At 39.9% G+C, this 18686-nt stretch overlaps 1 protein-coding gene across 5 annotated transcripts in view; it reads left to right on the plus strand.

Moving 5' to 3' along the window:
* The window catches only part of PHF8 (PHD finger protein 8), a 103120-nt gene that overhangs the window by 17324 nt on the left and 67110 nt on the right, over positions 1 to 18686 (plus strand). For all 5 annotated transcript variants that reach the window (XM_058535922.1, XM_058535921.1, XM_058535920.1 and 2 more), the window contains 6 exons: positions 6708 to 6793; positions 7184 to 7292; positions 10144 to 10304; positions 10924 to 11065; positions 12653 to 12839; positions 15466 to 15628. In XM_058535922.1, coding sequence (XP_058391905.1) covers positions 6708 to 6793; positions 7184 to 7292; positions 10144 to 10304; positions 10924 to 11065; positions 12653 to 12839; positions 15466 to 15628 — 848 coding nt within the window. The remainder of the gene's footprint in view (positions 1 to 6707; positions 6794 to 7183; positions 7293 to 10143; positions 10305 to 10923; positions 11066 to 12652; positions 12840 to 15465; positions 15629 to 18686) is intronic.

Below are 18686 nucleotides of genomic sequence, written 5' to 3' on the forward strand. Positions count from 1 at the left end.
CTGCCTTCCTGATGTGAGGAGTTATCTAGCCCAATGAATGTTTGTTGAATTGGGTTGAATAATAAATAAAGCAAGACTAGGAGATGGATAAGATGAGGACTTCTGGTGAACAATATAGATGCTGTCTGCCGAATATAGTGGGGGCAGATAGCAAGTCAATGAGCAGTTGTAAGTCCACACGGTGAGTGCTGAAATAGGGATAGTGTGGGGGGGATTCCACGGCAGCAGGGAAGAGGAAGAGCAAGAATGTTCTAAGCACAGGGAGCCACGTGTAATGAGACCCAGAGACCAGAAAGAACATGGCACTGAGAGTCCAGCTGGCTTTTTAGAGCAGGGCTGACTTCATGGGCGTGTGACACCTGTAGTGACACAGAGCCTCGTATTCGGAAGGAGGCCTTCCTTTCTGACCTATTACTCTCCCCTTTGGTCTCTCTATTCCAGAATGCTGTCCCCTTCTCTGTTGCTTTAATAATCTAGGCACACTCCTGCCTCAGGGCTTTTATACTTGCTGTTCTCTCTAATTGGGATGCTCTTCCCTCATATCCATATGGCTTGCTCCCTTACTCCCTTCAAGTCTTTATTCAAAGTCATATTGTCAGTGAGTCCTTCCCTGGTTTCCCTACCTAAAATTTCAGTACCACTGCCGTTCCCTTCAGCCCCCACCCGGTGTGTGTGTGTGGTAGTTAGATACACGTGCATATATATTTCCCTTCCTGCTTTATTTTTTCCACTTAACTCTTCTCACTATCTAACATACAATATATTTCACTGATTACATTGATTTATCTTGTTTCTTGTCTGCTTCTCCCACTAGAATGTCAGCTCCATGAGGACAGGGATTTTGACATACTTTGTTCTGTGTTTTTGTCTCCCCAGCATATAGACCAGGGCCTGGCGGATGCTCCTTAAATGTTAGCTGAAGGAATGACACCAGGCAAATGAGGCATCATGGAAGTCAAGGGTAGAGAGCATTTCAAGTGGAGAGAGCACAGAGTTGGCACTGGCAGTGCTGCTAAGAGGTCAAGTGAGGTAAAGGAGAGAAGTACTTATTGCATGTATCCATAAGGAGGTCAGGACATTGGTGAGATCTATTTTAAAGAAGGTGGGGACTAAAAGCAGACTGCAGCAGTGGGTGAGAAAGTGTACACAGCAAGTCTAAAAAATTCTTTTTATAGGTTTGGCTCTGATAGCACATCTCTGGATACTACTGGGTGGCTAGGAGTAGGAGGGAGACTTCATTGTATACACTTCTGTACCTTTTGAGTTTTGTACATGTATAGCTGATACCTATTCAAATAAAAATCATTGTGAAGCTGCGTAGGTTTAACCAAAGATATTTGGCTGTGAAGTGGCAGAGAGGGGCTGACAGGAGGGAGGATCTTGTCTTTTTTATCTGTAAAAGTTGGTGAGCTTGTTTAAATGCTATTGTGAAGGAGAAGGTAAAGAGGGAGAGATTGAAGATACTGCAGAAAGAAGGGATAATTGATTGAGAGGGTAAAAAAAATGTTGTGATCCAGGTAGAAAAGCTGGCTTTAGAAAGAAAGAAGGATAGTTCTTTCATTGTAACAGGAGAAAAGGATGGGTGCAGAAGGAGGTGGATTTGGTGTGGGAAGTGGAGGTAGTTCCTACCTGATTACTTCATTTTGTGTAAGTAGGAGGCAGGGTCATTTGCTGAGAGAGAAGAGGGAGATAGTGGAGTCAGAGATTTGAAATGGCCACTGTGGGAGGGAGAACTGAGCAGGGAAATATAGGAGAATTATCAGGCAACATGACCCAGGTTTTTTTTTAATAGACTTTATTTTTTAGAATAGTTTTAGGTTCACAGCCAAATTGAGTGGAAGATACAGAGGTTTTCCCGTATGCCTCCTGCCCCCACACGTGCATAGCCTCTCCCATCATCAAAATCCTCCACCAAAGTGGTACATTTGTTACAATTGATGACACATGATTATCATTGCAAAGTCCATAGCTTACATCAGGGTTTATTCTTGGTGTTGTGCATTCTATGGGTCTAGACAAATGTATAATGACATATATCCACCATTATAGCATTTTAGTATCATACAGAATAATTTCACTGCCCTAAAAATCCTCTGTGCTCTGCCTTTTTCTTTCTCTCTCCCCCAACCTCTGGCAACCACTGATCTTTTTACTGCCCGTATAGTTTTGCCTTTTCCAGAATGTCATATAGTTGCAATCATATAATATGTAGCCTTTTCAGATTAGCTTCTTTCACTTAGCAATATGCATTTAAGTTTCCTCCATGTCTTTTCATGGCTTGATAGCTCATTTCTTTTTTAGCACTGAATAATATTCCATTGTCTAGATGTACCACAGTTTATTTATCCATTTACCTACTGAAGGACGTCTTGGTGGCTTCCAAATTTTGGCAGTTATGAATAAAGCTGCTATAAACATCTGTGTGCAGGTTTTTGTGTAGACATAGTTTTCATTTCCTTTGAGTAAATGCCATGGAGTGTGATTGCTGGATTGTATGGTAAGAGTATGTTTAGTTTTGTTAAGAAACTGCCAAACTGTCTTTCAAAGTGGCTGTTACCATTTTGCATTCCTGCTTGCAAAGAATGAGAGTTTCTGTTGCTCCACTTCCTCGCCAGCATTTGGTGGTATCAGTGTTCTGGATTTTGGCTATTCTGATAGATGTATAGTGGTATGTCCTTGTTGTTTTAATTTGCATTTTCCTAATGACATATGATGTGGAACACCTTTTCATATGCTTATTTGCCATCCGTATATCTTCTTTGGTGAAGTGTCTGTTCAGATCTTTTGCCCATTTTTTAATCAGGTTGTTTATTTTCTTATTGTTGAGTTTTAAGATTTCTTTGTATATTTTGCATAACAGTCTTATATTGGATATGCCTTTTGCAAATATTTACTCCCAGTCTCTGGCTTCTCTTCATTCTCTTGACAGTGTCTTTAACAGAGCAGATTTTTTTTTTTTTTTGGTGAGGAAGATTAGCCCTGAGCTAACATCTGTTGCCCATCCTCGTCTTTTTGCTGAGGAAGATTGGCCCTGGGCTAACATCCATGACCATCTTCCTCTGCTTTATATGTGGGACGCCTGCCACAGCATGGCTTGATAAGCAGTGTGTATGTCTGCACCCAGGATCTGAACCTGCGAACCCTGGTCCGCTGAAGTGAAACACGTGAACTTAACCACTCTGCCACTGGGCTGGCCCCACAGATTTTTAATTTTAATGAAGTCAAGCTTATCAATTTTTTTTCATGGATTTTTTTCATGGATTGCTTCTAAAAAGTCATTGCCAAACCCAAGGTTATCTAGAGTTTTCTCCTGTGTTATCTTCTAGGAGTTGTATAGTTTTGCATTTTACTGTGATCCATTTTGAGTTCATTGTTGTGAAGGGTATAAGGTCGGTGTCTAGATTCATTGTTTGCATGTGGATGTCCAGTCGTTCCAGCACCATTTGTTGAAAAGACTATCTTTGCTCCTGTTGTGTTACCTTTGCTCCTTTGTCAAAGATCACTTGATTATATTTATGTGGGTCTATTTTCTGGGCTCTCTGCACAGTTCCATTGATCTGTTTGTCTGTTCTTTCATCAATACCACACTATCTTGATTACTGTAGCTTTATAGTATGTCTTGAAGTCAGGTAGCATCCGACCTCCAACTTTGTTCTTCTCCTTCAATATTGTGTTGGCCATTCTGTGATTCAGATATTTTAGACAGCGTGAATTTATTGTGGCACCAATCCAATGGGTGATTTTTCTCCAGCCGTGTCCAATGGTCCAGTGTTACCTAGTTGGATTGAGCCAGGGTTGAGATTTGCACATGGTGGGTGATGGAAAGGGAGTGGGGCAAGTGAGTTGAGGATATCTGTTAGAGAATGGTTGAAGTGAGGAATGCTGGAATCTAAGCTAGATAGGGAGGAAGGGTAAAGTCAAGAATAGGTGAAAAGTAGGCTCAAGGGATTTTGAGAGCAAAGAACAGGTGTAGTGAATGAGAGCTGGATGGATATACTTGAGGTCAGAGAGTGTGATGTATGAATTTCATATTCCAGAGATGGAGCAATTGCAAGTGTTGACAAGGTCTGGGGGATAGCCATGAGAGTTGGTAGCTGAAATGGGAGTGGAGGCAGCAGTCTCTGAAGATGAGAAGTTCAAAGAGCTAAGAGGCTGGGATGTTGGGCCTCTACATCAATACTGATGTCATGTGGGATGTTGGCAGGACCTGAAGTAGAGAGGAATCTGTGATCAGGTTCTTCAGTGAGTGAAGGAGGTATGTTGGGAGATGAGTAGCTAACAGTGAAGAGAAGTGGGAAGTGGTATGGCTGGGTGATATGAAACTCAGAGGAACAGGAGATCTTATATATAGGTAGAGGAGAGATGATCTTGAAGTCTCACTGGAGAGTGAGGGAGACATCTACCCCCAGCCCAGCCCTGGGTTATAAGGGTCTGGGAGAATGTACAGCTTCTACCTGACAGGGCTCTAGCATAGTACTTTTTAGACTTTCTGTGGCAAAGGACCAGGGTGTTTTGTTTTTTTAAATTTCCAGTCCGTAATGGACCAATCCTTTTGTAAAATGAAAAATGAATTACTAGAAAAATGATACGAACAAAAAAGCTATACAAAATATAGCTCCAATTTTTTATTATTAGATTCAACAGACATAAAATTACTTTGCCGAATTGCCATAAAAGTTTTTGGAATTCTTACTCTCGCTTTCTGTATTATATCATCACAGACCTGTAGTAAACAGTTCACGAACCAGCATTAGTCCATGGACCACACTTTGAGTGGCACTGGTGTAGAGAAAATGGATTTCTCATAGGAGAAGCTGCATTCAGTTAAGCCAGGAAGGTGAAGAAGGGGTTTGTTGAAGGGGATGTGAATGTAGAGGGGTTTGTTTACCAAGGAATGGGACTTCTGGGGGTACAACAGAAAAGTTGGGAAAGTTGATGAGCAGTGGATGTTTGGTATGGAGAAAGCACATACCTATGTGGGATGAAAGTTCAGGAGAGAGAGATGACTGGAGAGGTTCCTTCTTGAGCAGTGTCCAAGGCTAACAAAGGTGGAAGACAGAAAGCATGTAGTCCATGGAAGTGAATTAATGCTACAAGGTCTGGGGAATGTATTTAAAGAAGATATAGGCAGGTGAAGAAGGAGGTCTAGACTGGGTGAAAAAATAATATTAGTTATCACTTATTGACGACTAACTGTGTACCAGACACTGTGCTCATTGCGCTGGGCACTTTATATACATTATCTGAATAGTCCCTAAAAAAATTCTACCAAGTTGATGGTGATACCCCCAATTTATTGATATGCAGCAGGTTTACAGGCATAGGATTAGCAGTCTGGAAGGTGATGGGGTCCTGATCCCAGGAAGTCAGTTTGTGAGCCTGATCTTGGCTGAAACAGTTGGAGCTTTGCCCTATTTTTATGCTCCCTGCTGTGTGTGGCTGACCAAAGACTTTAGGAGTTTGATCTTAGCCAGAAGTTATTTGGAGGGCTACCGATGAGTTCTTTGGTGAGGAAGGGTTTAATTTTGTGAGATTACCATATCACATACATGCAAACTCAAATTTTCAAAATTAAATAATTTTTTTTTAGGTATTACAATATGAAATAACACATGTTCATTGTAGAAAATTAGAAAATACAGATAAGGAAGAGAAAAATGATTACCTGTAATCCTTCACTCAGAGAGAACCACTGTTGACTGTAAAATACTCTCTTCAGTCCTTTTCATTTAATAAAGTAAAATAGTCCAATAAAGTAAATTTTTGATTATATGTTGAAATAATAATATTTTGGATATATTGGTTAAATAAAATATTAAGATTAATTTCACTGTTTCTTTTTATCTTTTTAATGTGGCTGTTAGAACACTTAAAATTACATATTTGGCTTACATTATATTTCTATTAGACAGCACTGCTCTGGAGTCTCCTCTAGCTTTGACCATTCTGAGTCTTAATGAAGCTTTACTATCTGTACATTTTTAGTTCTGTATTAATTGTTTTAGACCAGTGTGGTCCACTGGAACTTTTTGCATTGATGAAAATGTTTTGTCAACTTAAAAGGCAAATTCGCCAACTATTTTACCCTCAAAACGAGTTATTCAGGAATAGCCAAAAGAATTGCAATTCAGGATGTGCATGTTATGGTGAACCATGAGCACATTTGGAAAACAAAGGAGGGGAGCTTGCTTTTATAGAGAAAAGGGGAGAGTAGGGAAGGGCTGTTCTAAACAGAAGTCCCTCGCTGGAAAGTAACTATTCAGGACAGCCGTGGCTTCTCATTGGCTGAGCTGTGGTGTTTCTTATTGCCTGGGCTGTTGCCAGGCAGAGAAAGAAATCTTCCTTCAGTAGTAAAGTAGTAGTACTTCCTGTCCGAGATGCAAGTGTATGCCTCTTTCTGTTTCGAGTAATTGATGACATATGATAGGGTGTGAGAGCTCCCCCCACAGGCCTTCCTGACTCCAATTTGGTTAAGATTTCTTTTATTAATTTCCACAGTTTGATAATCTGCCCAATATGGTAACCTCTAGCCACATGTGGCTGCTGAGCACTTGAAGTGTAGCTAGTGTGATAGAGCAACTGCATTTAAAGTTTTACTTAATTTGAATTAATTTGAATCTAAATAGCCATGTGCACTAAGACAGCACAGTTCTAGATCTTATGAAAAAAAAATTTCCATGAACCATGGCCGGTTTTCTTTTTTCTAGTTGTGTTGGTGTCGAAGAAGAGAAGGCTGCTGACATTGACCTCTACCACTGCCCCAACTGTGAGATCTTACATGGACCCTCCATCAGTAAGTAAATCTTGGTGTTTCCAAGAGAAGGCAATCCAGAGGAGAGACAAAGCAAAGGAAGCTTGGAAGAGAGATTGCCTTTGACTTGAGTGCTTTAGATTCATCTCCCTTGGGAAATAGCAGAAGCCTGTTTGGGCCCCGCAGGACAGCAGCTGCCCCACTGAGATGGCAGAAGTGCAAAGCTTCACCTCCCTCCCTTCTTGGGTATTCCCCAGAGGAAGCACCTGTCCTCACCAGGAACTGTCCCGAGTCTGTGAGGGCCTTGTTGACTCCAGATGTTCCAAGGGGTTGTTTGATTGGAAGAGAAGCAGGATCTGCTGAGGCCTTTGCTCTTGGAACCATAGCTCATGGCCATTCTGACTCACGGTCTCCTATCTTTTTCTGGCTTAGTGAAAAAACGCCGAGTGTCTTCAAAGGGGCATGATACACACAAGGGGAAGCCAGTGAAGACTGGAAGCCCTACATTCATTCGAGAGCTCCGGAGTAGGACCTTTGACAGGTAAGGACCCCTACCCCAAGGGCTCATGAGCGCCAGGGCTCTGGGCGGCTGGGACTCATCTCTTCCCAGCTTTTCCACTGGCTGTCCCATTAGCTATCTCCCCTGTTTGAGGGTCTCTGCAGGGCTTGGTGAGTTCCTTCTGGGGAGAGATCTTCTGTTTTAGTAAGTTTCTGAGAAACATTGCTTGAGTTTCATTTGACTTTCATTAAGGTCCACTTTAGAAACTTTTGGTAGATTGGGAGGCAGTTTTCACCTAAGTCAGGAGAGGATATTTACATACACCCCAGCAATGCTACAACTAGAAGGAGTCTTAAAGATTAGAAAGTTTAATTCTCTCACTGTAGAGAAGAAACTCTTAAAAAAGAAAAAATTTTGAGTGGTCACATATTTTACAATCAATAAAAAGAGTATTTTTCCTTTTTAAAAAAAATAAGATGGGCTTATTAAAAATAAATTACTGAATTGAGCAAAAATAATGAGTTAGAAAAATTAATGAAGAAAGCACTTTCTTTTTCTTAGTTTTTAATTCATTTGACCATTTTCAGCTTTCCTGTAATTGAAGTTTATTTAGAATTATAAGTGTTTCTTCAACTTAATATTTTTTGTTTTTTGTTTTTTGTTTTTTTTTTGTGAGATCAGCCCTGTGCTAACATCCGCCAATCCTCCTCTTTTTTTTGCTGAGGAAGACTGGCCCTGGGCTAACATCCGTGCCCGTCTTCCTCCACTTTATATGGGACACCGCCACAGCATGGCTTGCTAAGCAGTGCATCGGTGCGCGCCCGGAATCCAAACCGGCGAACCCCGGGCCGCCGCAGCAGAGCGCGTGCACTTAACTGCTTGCGCCACTGGGCCGGCCCGTTTTGTTTGTTTTTTTTAAAGGCAATGAGGGCCGGCCCCATGGCTTAGCGGTTAAGTGCACGCGCTCCGCTGCTGGCGGCCCGGGTTCGGATCCCCGGGGGGCGCACCAACGCACCGCTTCTCCGGCCATGCTGAGGCCGTGTCCCACATACAGCAACTAGAAGGATATGCAGCTATGACCTACAACTATCTGCTGGGGCTTTGGGGGAATAAATAAATAAATAAAATAAAATAAAAATTAAAAAAAATAAATAAATAAAGGCAATGAGTCTCCTTTCTACCCCAGACCCCTCAGGTCCCTTCTACAAAGTCAACCAATTTCTTGTGCATTCTTTCAGAAATGGTTTTTGCTTATACAAACATGAATATATGTGTGTGTGTGTATCCCTCTTTTTTTAAAAAAAAACACAAGTAGAAACACTCTATATTGTTTTGCATCTTGCTTTTTTTTTCTTTTTACACTAAATTATATATCTTGGAGATCAATCCATAACAGCACATACACATGTTCTTCATTCTTTTTCATGGATGTTTAGTATTCCATTATATGAATATATAATTTAACCAATCTTCTATTGATGACCATTTAAATTGATTCTAGTATTTTGCTATTAGAAAAAGAAATGCTGCAGTGAATGTCTTTGTACTTAAGTTTTTGCGTATGCAGGTGAATATATGTGTAGATTTATTACCTAAAAATGAAATCACTACGTTAAAGAGTATGTGCTTTAAAAATGTTTGTAAATATTGCCTAATTGTTTCTAAAGTGGATATACCATTTCACACTCCACTAGACAATGTGTGTGGGTGCCGATTTCCCTATATCTTGGCCAACACTGTTTATTATCAAACTTTTTTTGCCTTTCTGATAAGATAAAAATGAAGTATTGGGGCCGGCCCGGTGGCGCAAGCGGTTATGTGCGCGTGCTTCACTGCGGTGGCCTGGGGTTTGCCGGTTCGGATCCCGGGCACGCACCAACGCACGGCTTGTCAAGCCGTGCTGTGGCGGTGTCCCATATAAAGTGGAGGAAGATGGGCACGGATGTTAGCCCAGGGCCAGTCTTCCTCAGCAGAAAGAGGAGGATTGGCACATGTTAGCTCAGGGCTGATCTTCCTCACAAAAAAAAAGAAAAGAAAAGAAAAAAATGAAGTATTGCTTCCACTTATATTTCTTGAATTATGAAGGAGGTATATATATATTTTTGTACATTATAAGTCATCTTTATTTCTTTCTCTATTAACTGCCTGCTTATGTTGTTTGACGATTTTTCTTTTGGGTTACTGATGATTTCTTACTGATTTATAATAGCTTTCCTTGCAGAAAATTTTAATTTTTATGTAGTTAAATTTGTTTATTACTATTTTAATGACTACTGGGCCTTGTTTGTCTCATGTTTTTTCTACTACTCTATGGCTTTATTTTTTCCAGTTCAATCTTTGATCCATCTAGAATTATGTAGAGAATGAGATAGACATTGAGCTTAATATTTTTCCAGATGTTTGTCCCAACACAACTTGTCAAATAGTCTATCTTTTCTCCAGCATGATTTTTTTAAAAACTCCTGTTTTCTAGTTTACTAAGTACGTGTGTAGAGAAAGTGGTTGTAAAAATTGTTTTTTTTTAAATCAGTCTTTTCTCTTTATTTGCCAGTGTTTTAGATGGGGTGATGCTGCTCTGGGTTAGAGTAAATATGATAAACTTGTCAGATATGTCTTTTCTTTCTGGGCAGGCTATTGACTGATTTCTTCCTTTGTCATCCAGAGAAGAGCATCCTATTGACAGGATATCCTGGGTTTAGCTACCCACCTCTGCCAGTGACCTGGCTTCTTGCCTTGGATAAGTCATGTCTTCCCTGGCACATGAGGTTTATGCCATTAGTTGCTAGCCACATTAGGTCCCCTCAGGAAAACCCCTTGGTTGAGTGGCAGCATCCAGTGAGGCCTTGAGTGGCAGAGCCTCTGGGACTCGGGCTTTCTCTCCTGTGGCCCACAGCTCAGATGAAGTGATTCTGAAGCCCACTGGAAGTCAGCTGACCGTGGAATTCCTGGAAGAGAATAGCTTCAGTGTGCCGATCCTAGTCTTGAAGAAGGATGGATTGGGGATGACGCTGCCCTCACCATCATTCACTGTGAGGGATGTGGAACACTATGTTGGTAAGTACCACAGACCCTCTTAACTGTGACATTGTTTACTCCCATCAAGACCTGTGACCCTTCCCCTCCAGTATACCATTTGCCTTCCCTTTCTAGCCATCTTGGGAATCTGAGGTGAAGTGCCTTGCCCAGAGTCATTCTTTGGCAAAACTAGAACCAAAATCCTGGTCTTCTCTTCCTTTTCCTCCTGATAGACCACAAAACCCCAGACTGAGCCCTATTTTTTTACCTGGAGAATTCTTGGGATCATGGTGGTCTCTTTGTCCTCTGTTGAGATGAGAAAGCCTTTGACTTTTGCCCTCACATTCCAGTTGTCATCAGGGCATGAGTTTTTGGGAAAAGGAAGAAAAGAAGTGAGGAAGCAGGGCCCAAGCAGGTGGACTGTACTGTGAGTGAGGCTGTGTGTCAGGTAGTTTTGTTGCCCTAGCAGGCCTAGACCTGGCATGTAGGTCTAAGGAGAGTGTGAGGGATTCCTACTTCCACCTCCCAAACAAGCACATACAAATACAGTGTCTGAGAAGTTTTGAGTGTAAGGCTATTCTAGGGACTGGTGAGGGGACCAGAGAGTCTTCTGTGGTCCTTGAGACCACTTGGTGCAGAAGCCATTTCTTTACTCCAGGTTCAGACAAAGAAATTGATGTAATTGATGTGACCCGCCAGGCCGACTGCAAGATGAAGCTTGGTGATTTTGTGAAATATTATTACAGCGGGAAGAGGGAGAAAGTCCTCAATGTCATCAGTTTGGAATTCTCCGATACCAGGTAGGAGGGGCAGGGGTAAGTAAAAAGCCTGACAAAGTGCCTGGAACTTGTGGTAGACTGAGTATGTATTAGTGTTCCTTTCCTTTCCTTTCCTCCTGGTGGTTTCTTCCTTTGGGATGGGGAGCTGGTTTATACTTTCTAGGGTAGCTGCTCACATTATAACAACAAAATCCTTTTCTCCTGTAAAATTTCTAGCATTGGATAGATTATACAGTAGCTATTTTAATTAATTTTTGTCTCTTTCAAGACCTAGGACAGCTTTTTTAGACTCTTTTCTGGTATTTAGATTGTGGCATGGTCACTGTTTAACTCCCAGGGATAGATCCTCTGTTCCTGGAAACAGACTTACTAAAATTACTGCCAAGTAGTTTCTCTAAGGATAAGGTTTCTTAGATTTAAAAAGAAAAAAAGCTTATAACCTTTAAATAATTCTGTTTGGACTCATGCACTCAATAGATATATGTAATCTTTTCTATGCTCAGAACCATGGGAGATCCCAAAAAATCATAACATATCTCTTTGCACTTAGAAAGTGTACTGTCTGATTATTTACTTAACTTTTTTTTTTAATTGATGTTTTAATAGTTTATAACATCGTGAAATTTTGGGTTGTACACTTTTGTTTGTCCATCACCATATATATGTCTCCCTTCACCCCTTGTGCCCACCCCCTACCCCCATTGCCCCTGGTAACCACAATACAGTTTTCACTGCCCATGTGTTGGTTTAACTTTTAATTTTGACATAATTATAGATTCACAGGAAGTTGCAAAGAAATGTACAGGGAGGTCCTGTTTATCCTTTAGCCAGTTTCTCTCAATGACAACATCTTACATAACTATAGTACAGTATTTAAAACCCTTGCTGTTGGTTTTAACATGCAAAGTTAAACAACCTGAGAGTGTTTAAAAAAACTGTTCGTTTATACCTCACTTCATCTTGAAAGACTGAAGTAGCTTATAGAGATGCAGAGAGGAAAAAAAGAAAGTTGGAACAAAACGAAAATAAAGGTGGGAAAATAGGTTGCGTCTCGTGGGTAATCTGCACATAAAATGCATGTATGAATGTCTAGATAGTTGGTGGAGAAGGACTGTAGAGTTTTCACTGAATTTCCTGAAGGTCAGAACAAAGAAAGGAGTGCAATATTATAAGATTTGTGGTTTTACATAGAATAAATACAACCAGATGTTTGGGAGAAACACTTCTTTGTCTGGAACTGAGCCCTGAGAGGTTTCTCTAATGGTTCCTCATAAAGAAGACTCTATGAGATGGGCACAGTACAATAACTATTATAAATTAAATGCCATGTGAGTGGGCCTTGTTGGGGGAGTATGAGCATTTAGTGGAGGAAATGATCACCTTTGACTGGGGAAGACTGTGGAGCTGGGACTTGGGACTTCTAGAGCTGAGTGGAATGAGGATGCTGACCAGACTTATAGAAATAAGTGTCCTATGTGCCCTTAGGGATTCTGTGGAGAGAACTTCTTTGTCCTATCTGACTCTCACTGGGATGGGGGGCATTTTATTCAGGCTTCAACTTTCAATTCCCAATCAGCTGACATCTGCCCTCCACCTCTTCCTTGCTAGGCTTTCTAACCTTGTGGAGACACCCAAGATTGTTCGGAAGCTCTCATGGGTGGAGAACTTGTGGCCGGAGGAGTGTATCTTTGAGAGGCCCAATGTGCAGAAGTACTGCCTTATGAGCGTGCGGGATAGCTATACAGACTTTCACATTGACTTTGGCGGCACCTCAGTCTGGTACCATGTGCTCAAGGTAGGGAATGGATATGGCTTCTGGAGGCAGCCAGGCCTTGGGCCTCCCTGTTTGTTTCAGGTGACAACACAGAACAGGCTGCTGAGGCCTACCTGCTTCCCAGATTCTGTTTGGGTGACATTTCCACATAACTGCTCTATCAAGGTTGAGTGCTTAGTGGATATTCCATATAAACTCTCTCTACTTTACAGTTTTGATGCTTAACAGGTAGTTTTGATGCTACTTTACATTTTTTTGAATAACAGCAGATGCCTATGATTTTCTTCAACTATCTTTTTTTTTTGCTGAGAAAGATTTGCCCTGAGCTAACATGTGTTGCCAATTTTCCTCTCTTTTTTTGTTCCTCTCCGAAGCCCCAGTACGTAGTTGTATATTCTACTTGTAGGTCCTTCTAGTTCTTCTATGTGAGCCGCCACCACAGCATGGCTACTGACAGACGAGTGGTGTGGTTCCACAGCCAGAAACCGAACCCAGGTTGCCGAAGTGGAGTGCGCTGAACTTTAACCACTAGGCCATCAGGGCTGGCTCAACTGTTATCTTCTTGTTTTTTTTTTTTTTTTTTTTTCTGGGGAGGAAGATCAGCCCAGAGCTAACATCCGATGCCAATCTTCCTCTTTTTGCCGAGGAAAATTGGCCCTGGGCTAATATCCGTGCCCATTGTCCTCCACTTTATATGGGACGCTGCCACAGCATGGCTTGACAAGCAGTGTGTCGGTGCGCGTCCGGGATCCGAACCTACAGACCCCAGGCCACCGCAGCGGAGCACGAGCACTTAACCGCTGCACCACTGGGCCAGCCCCTCAACTGTTATCTTCTTAATTGAGCCAATCTATACTCCTACCACTGTGTATGGAAATGTCCGTATTTACTAAAGAAATTCCTGGTAATGTGAGAAACTTCCCCTCCCCTCAACTTTCTTGAGGTATAATTTATATACGTAACATTAATCTATTTTAAGTGTGTAGTTTGATGAGTTTTGAGGGTCGTATATAGTTGCTAATTGCCACTACCATCAAGATAGAGCATATATGAGAAGTTTTTTTAATGTCAGCCTTCCTATAGATAGTTTCCCTTTTAGTGATCGTTACAATTTTATAATTAGCATATCGATTGTCAATGACTATAAAGAATTTTTGAGGCCTGGAAAAAAATTTCTTAAGTAATTTTGATTGTTTTCCACCATTGTTTATACTATTTAGTTTTCTTGTTTTTTTTTTTATAATTTCATTTTTTTTTTCCCCCAAAGCCCCAGCAGATAGTTGTATGTCATAGCTGCACATCCTTCTAGTTGCTGTATGTGGTACACAGCCTCAGCATGGCCAGAGAAGCGGTGCGTTGGTGCGCGCCCGGGATCTGAACCCGGGCCGCCAGTAGCGGAGCGCGCGCACTTAACTGCTAAGCCACGGGGCCGGCCCTATTTAGTTTTCTTATTGGAAATGCCAAGGAAAGAGCAGAAAACTTGGATATGGCTCTTTTCTAAATGATCACAAACCCTTGACTAGCAGTTGTTTCCCTTGGTTTATCATGAAGAAATTTGAGCGTGTAATTACACATGAAAGTGCTATTATGTAAATGTTAGATTTAACTTTTTTATTTTTAAATAATTTCTTTTTTATAGGAAAATTGCAAAAATAATAGGAGGAATTCCTGTGTGCCCTTCACTCAGATTCCCCAAATGTTGCCATTTTATTATATTCTCTCTTTCTATAAAGCAAACATAAAATGGTTATATATATTTTTTTTCTGAAACATTTGAGAGTAGTTGCATACATGATGTCCCTTTATCTCATAATAATTCAGTGTGTATTTCTTAAAAACAAGGGCATTCTCTTATTTAACCACAGTATAGTTATCAAAATCAGGAAATTAATATTAATATAATAGTACAACCTAATCTACAGATCTGATTCAAATTTTTCCAATTGTACAATAGATAATTTCTAGTGTTGTTGCTTTTCTACATTGAAATTTATTATCGTGAAATATTGGTTAAACTGTGGGTTGGGGATATTTTTGTGCTAGTGAATTTTTGTTTCTTTTCTGCCAAATTATCTACCTGGTGATTACCCAGGCAAAACATGATTAGGAAATAAAATATTCTTCCAACAGATAATCACCCAACACATAATCTTCAAGAAGTCCTCAGGTGATAACAGAACTTTTAAATTTTTATCAGCTTTGATTACAGGTGTGAGAAGGAACACTCTGTGTAAATGGCGTTTAAAGGCAAAATCAATTTTCCTCTCATCAGTAAAATGTGGCGTTAAATTCTCCTAGGGGTGGTAGTATCGATCTACTCATCTGTAGAGGCCATTTTCCGCTGGCATTGCATGTAAAATAGGAGCCTTTGGTGGGCATTTGTCCTAAGTTGAACAATTTTGTTTGAAATGCCCTTTCCAGATTGTTTTTGTCAGTCTTATAGAAGCTTAAAAGTGTGAAGTGCAAAAGGACCTTTTGAAGTTTTCCAAATCCACATAAAAATGATTCTTGGTTGGGTTTGCGAAAGAATTCTGGCATACTGCACGGTCTTGGAGCATGGGAGAGGGAATATCCTTTTGGAGACCCCTTGGAGGACTTTTCTAGAAACCCTTGCTATTTTTGGCACTTCAACCTCTTTCTGTTTCAGGGTGAAAAGATCTTCTACCTGATTCGCCCAACAAATGCCAACCTGACTCTCTTTGAGTGCTGGAGCAGCTCCTCTAACCAGAATGAGATGTTCTTTGGGGACCAGGTGGACAAGTGCTACAAGTGTTCCGTGAAGCAAGGACAGACACTTTTCATTCCTACAGGTCTTCCCTGGGCGAGTTTGAGGAGAGTTTGGGGAGGACAGAAAGAGGAAGGGGGCTTGTGGCACCAGAGTCAACCCCTTCCCATAATGTGTTGATCTAATTATGTGGGGTATCCCTCTCATATCAGCTGAAGGCTCAGAACTGGACCTCAAGAAAATTCATGTGATGGCCAGGGGCCAGCATGGTCACTTGGGGAGGCTACAAGTGGGGAAGTCCAGGAGGAGGTCGATGACTCCTTTGCACTGGGCTCGTGTCAACTTAGTGGACAGATAAAGAACAGCACTCTCAGCCCCATGACTCTAGGCATAGTGACCGGGAGGCTGGCATTGTAGGCTATAAATAAAAATGACCTGGGGCTTTTTTCCCTAAATAATACATGCCTAGGCTTCACCCCTAGAATTATGAATTTGTAGGTCTGGAGTGGGATCTGAGTGTGTGTATTTTGAAAAAGTCCTCCTAGTTGTGTCCTTTTGGGGAAAATTGACATCTTTACTATGTTGAGTCTTCCACGAACACATTATGTCTCTCCATTTATTTAGAATTTCCTTGATTACTTAATTCCTTAATTTCAGAATTAGTGTTAAATTTTCTCGAAATGTTTGGTAGAATTCTGTAGTGCAATCAAATGGACCCAGAGATTTCTTTTTGGGAAAGTTTTTAATTAACATTAAATTTTCATAAACTCTGTTAGGCTATTCAAATTATTTATTTCATTTCATACTGGGTGAGTTGTGATAGTTTGTGCTTTTCAAGGAATTAGCTGATTTTATCAAAATTGTCAAATTTATGTGTGTAGAGTTGTTCATAGTTTTTCCTTATTATCCTTTTGATGTCTTCCAAGTCTATAGTGATATCCTCTGTTTCATTCCTGATATTAGTTGTTTGTGCCTTCTTTTATTCTCTGTCAGTCTTGATGGAGGTTTGTCAATTTTATCGAACCTTTTAAAGAACTACTTTTTGTTTCATTGATTTTCTCCGTTGTCTTTCTGTTTTTGATTTCACTGATTTCTGCTTTTATCTTTGTTTTTCCTTCCTTCTGCTTGCTTTGGGTTTATTTTGCTCTTTTTCAAGTCTTGAGACAGGAGCTTAGATTATTGATTCCAGACTTTTCCTCTTTTTTTAATGTAAGCATTAAGTGCTATAAATTACCCCCTCAGCACTGATTTAGCTGTGTCACATATTTTGATATGTTGTATTTTCATTTTCACTTAGTTAAATGTGCTTTTTAAACAATTGAGATATAATTTACATACTATAAAACTTATCATGTTAAAGGGTGCAGTTCAGTTTTTTAAAAAAATATTCACAAGGTTGTGCAACCATCACCACTGTCTAATACTAGAAAATTTTCATCAATTCAAAAAGAAACCCTGTACCCATTAGTAGTCACTCCCCATTCCTCTCTCCCTCCAACCCTGTCAAACACTTTTGTACTTTTCTTTGTGTGTGGATTTGTCTATTCTGAAGATCTCAGATAAATGGAATCATTCAATGTGTAGTCTTTTGTGTCTGGCTTCTTTCACACAGCATATTTTCAAGGTTCATCCATGTTATAGCATTTATCAGTACTTCATTCTTTAAATGGCTAAATAATATTCCATTGGGTGGATATACCACATTTATCCATTCATCATTTTATAGACATTTGGATTGTTTTCACTTTTTGGCTATTATGAATAATGCTGCTGTGAACATTCATGTACAAGTTATTGTGTTAACATATATTTTCAATTCTCTTGGGTATATACCTAGGAGAGGAATTGCTGAGTCATATGGTAACTATGTTTAACTTCTTGAGGAACTGCCAAACTGTTTTCTAAAGCAGCTGCACCATTTTATGTTCCCACTAGCGATTTATGAGGGTCTTAATTTTTCCACATCCTCCCCAACACTTGTTCTTGTCTGTCTTTATGATTATAGTCATCCTAGTGGGTATGAAGTGGTATCTCATTGAGATTTTAATTTGTGTTTCCCTAATGACTATTGATGTTGAGCATCTTTCTATATGCTTACTGGACATTTGTATATCTTCTTTTGGAGAAATGTCTATTCAAAACTTTTGTCCATTCTTTAATTAGGTAATTTTTCTTCTTATTATTGAGTTGTAAGAATTCTTTATATATTTTGGATATTAGACCTTTATCAGATATGTGATTTGCAAATATCTTCTCTCATTCTGGGAGTTGTCTTTTCACTTTCTTGATAGTGTCCTATGAAGCACGAAAGTCCAGTTTATGTATTTTCATTGTTTGCTTGTGCCTTTGCTGTCATAGCTAAGAAACTATTGCCTATTTCAAGGTCATGAAGATTTACACCTGTGTTTCTTCTAAGCATTTTATAGTTTTAGTTTTTACATTTAGATCTTTCATCCATTTCAAGTTAATTTTTGTATATCATGTAAGATAAGGGTCCAATTTCATTCTTTGTATGTGGATGTTCAGTTGTCCCAGAACTATTTGAAAAGACTATTCTTTCCCCATTGAGTTGTCTTGACACCTTTGTCAAAAATCAGTTGACCATAGATGTATTGGTTTATTTCTGGGCTTCGAATTCTATTTCATTTATCTGTATATCTGTCCTTATGACAGTATCACACTGTCTCAGTTACTGTACATTTATAGTAAATTTTGAAATTGGGAAGTGCCAGCCCTCTAACTTTGTTTTTCTTATTCGAGATTATTAATGGCTATTCTGGGCCCCTTGAATTTTCATATGAACTGTTAGCTTCAGGTTTTGTATACGTTTATTTAGTGGTTGCTCTAGTTTTATTTTATGTTTATATATATATGTGTGTGTGTGTGTATATATCTTTTAATCACAGTATACTGGTATTGACATTTTAATTGACATTTTACCAGTTTGAGGGAAAGGTTGAAACCTTACCTCTGTTCACGTCCCTTTACCCTTCCCATTGTAATGTATTTATTTGTCTTAAGTATTTCCTCTGCATGCATTGAGAACCACATCACGTAGTGTTTTAATTTTTCAGTTGTTTCAGCTGTCAAACATAATTTAGAATACCCAAGAGAAGGAAAGGCTATTGTATTTACCTGTATTT

The sequence above is a fragment of the Diceros bicornis genome, chromosome X (assembly GCF_020826845.1).
Source record: "Diceros bicornis minor isolate mBicDic1 chromosome X, mDicBic1.mat.cur, whole genome shotgun sequence".
Taxonomy (NCBI): domain Eukaryota; kingdom Metazoa; phylum Chordata; class Mammalia; order Perissodactyla; family Rhinocerotidae; genus Diceros; species Diceros bicornis.